Source organism: Oryzias melastigma, unplaced genomic scaffold (assembly GCF_002922805.2).
Source record: "Oryzias melastigma strain HK-1 unplaced genomic scaffold, ASM292280v2 sc03896, whole genome shotgun sequence".
NCBI classification, from domain to species: Eukaryota; Metazoa; Chordata; class Actinopteri; order Beloniformes; family Adrianichthyidae; genus Oryzias; species Oryzias melastigma.
This window is the reverse complement of record NW_023420464.1, coordinates 193-1,955: the sequence shown is the minus strand read 5'-3', so window position 1 is coordinate 1,955 and position 1,763 is coordinate 193. Positions and strand designations below refer to the sequence as shown.

Here is a 1,763-nt window from a genome sequence, read left to right as displayed (position 1 = left end):
ATCAAAGCTGATTATTTGTTCTTTGATGGTTCTCATAGTTTTGGAATCCTAGAAATATTACAGAAAATGCAGCTTTTGTGTTTTACTTTTTTCAGTCACAAAAATGAAAGAAAAAGTCTCATCATTCAAACTCAATTTCTACAGATTTTTCCAAAAAAACCTGTCACTTCTTTAGTTGATTTTAAAAATTGATAAGAAATAAAACATAAATAATAATCTGTACACACCATCCAGCTGTTTTTTCTTCTGTCCGTCTTTTAAATTCTCCTTCTCGTTAGGGTTCTCTTCTGCTCGAGCAGCCTCCGACAGCCTCTCCTCCTGATCATCTGTGACTACATTGAACATTTCTATTTTAAAGAAACATTTCTTGAGTCTGTTTTAGAATTAACTAATCAATATGAAGTTTAACCCTATATTTAACCTTTATTTTGGTTTGTAGTTTCCTGCTTCAGTTTTTTCTTCCTCCTCCTTTTGTGCCTGGATGGATAAACTTCAGACTCCCTGAGGTCCAGGGTTCCTAAAGTGAGCTCCACCATCTCCAGATGGATCTCAGCTTCCTCTTCCTCATCTGAGACATTCGTCTCTTCTTCTGGATTAAAAATAGAATTCTAGATTAGTGTTACTAAATATCATGCATATGAACAATGTCTGAAAACATACCATTCTTTTGATCAGTCTTTTCCTCCACTGTGGACTTCACCTTGCTTTTCCATGTTTTCTTTGACGGACTGAGGACCACAGTTATGTCTGTGTCCCTTCCTGCAGGAAAACAATTTCTGAATCGCATAAACGGAATATCTTTCCAGCTGACTTTTGGGGCTTACCATAAACGTGAACGGTAGAGAGCATCTCGTGCACTCTCTGCACCTCTCGAAACGTTGCTCGCCTTGTGGCAAAGGGGAGAGTGCGAATCCGGGGATCTTTTTTGTCGAGGGGCGCAGCTCGGCCGCCAAAAAAGATGGACCTGATGTAACTAGGGACTCGCACGAATATCGCAGAAGCCTTGTTGATGTGTTCAGCCCATGTTAGCAGAAGATCTTGAATGTCCTGAAATGAAACATAGAAGTGAAGAAACGATTATTTCACTATTCGACTAATCGGTTAGTCGACTAATTGGGTCATGCAAACTGGATATAAAACATACATCTTAACTAACCATCTATAGCTATAAACTTACTAAAACTTATATCTATAGCATTACCTTTGATAATGCTGTAATCTGAATTTGACAGGTGAAGATGCTGAACTTGATAGCTGAAATCACTGACGCTAATAGATGAAACCGCTGAAGCTGATGGCCAGCTAAAATATTAGTTAAATGCTAAATTAGCCTGAGAAAAAGCCTAAATTATCTAAAATAGCTAGCATGTAGATGAAATATTAGCTAAATGCCAAAACAACCTAAAAAAAAAAGCATAGGTTAGCCAAAATGGCTAGCAAGTAGCTGAAATATTAGCTAGACTTTAAACTAGCCTATAAAACTTAAGATTATCCTAAGTTAGCTAAAATAGCAAGCATGCAGCTGTAATATTAGCTAAACTCCAAATTAGTTTAAAGAAACTGAAAAAATCTTAATAAGCCAAAATAGCTAGCATGCAGCTGACATATTAGCTATATTCCAAAATAGCCTAAAGAGAATGAAAAAATCCCAATAAGCCAAAACACCTAACATGCAGGTAAAATATTAGCTAAATTCCAAAATAGCCTAAAAAATCTTAATAAATGCCAAAATAGCCCAAAAAGCTATCATAATGCCAATATAA

The 1,763-nt window shown here is 36.2% G+C and overlaps 1 protein-coding gene across 1 annotated transcript; it reads right to left on the bottom strand.

The window, feature by feature from the left end:
• Positions 1 to 156: 156 nt before the first annotated feature.
• Positions 157 to 1,047, bottom strand: LOC112140098 (ankyrin repeat and zinc finger domain-containing protein 1; the record flags this gene model as incomplete). Its single annotated transcript, XM_024263008.1, is given in 4 exon segments — positions 157 to 332; positions 422 to 589; positions 661 to 759; positions 825 to 1,047. Coding segments are annotated over 4 exon segments (453 nt in total). The 3' UTR covers positions 157 to 171.
• Positions 1,048 to 1,763: the final 716 nt, after the last annotated feature.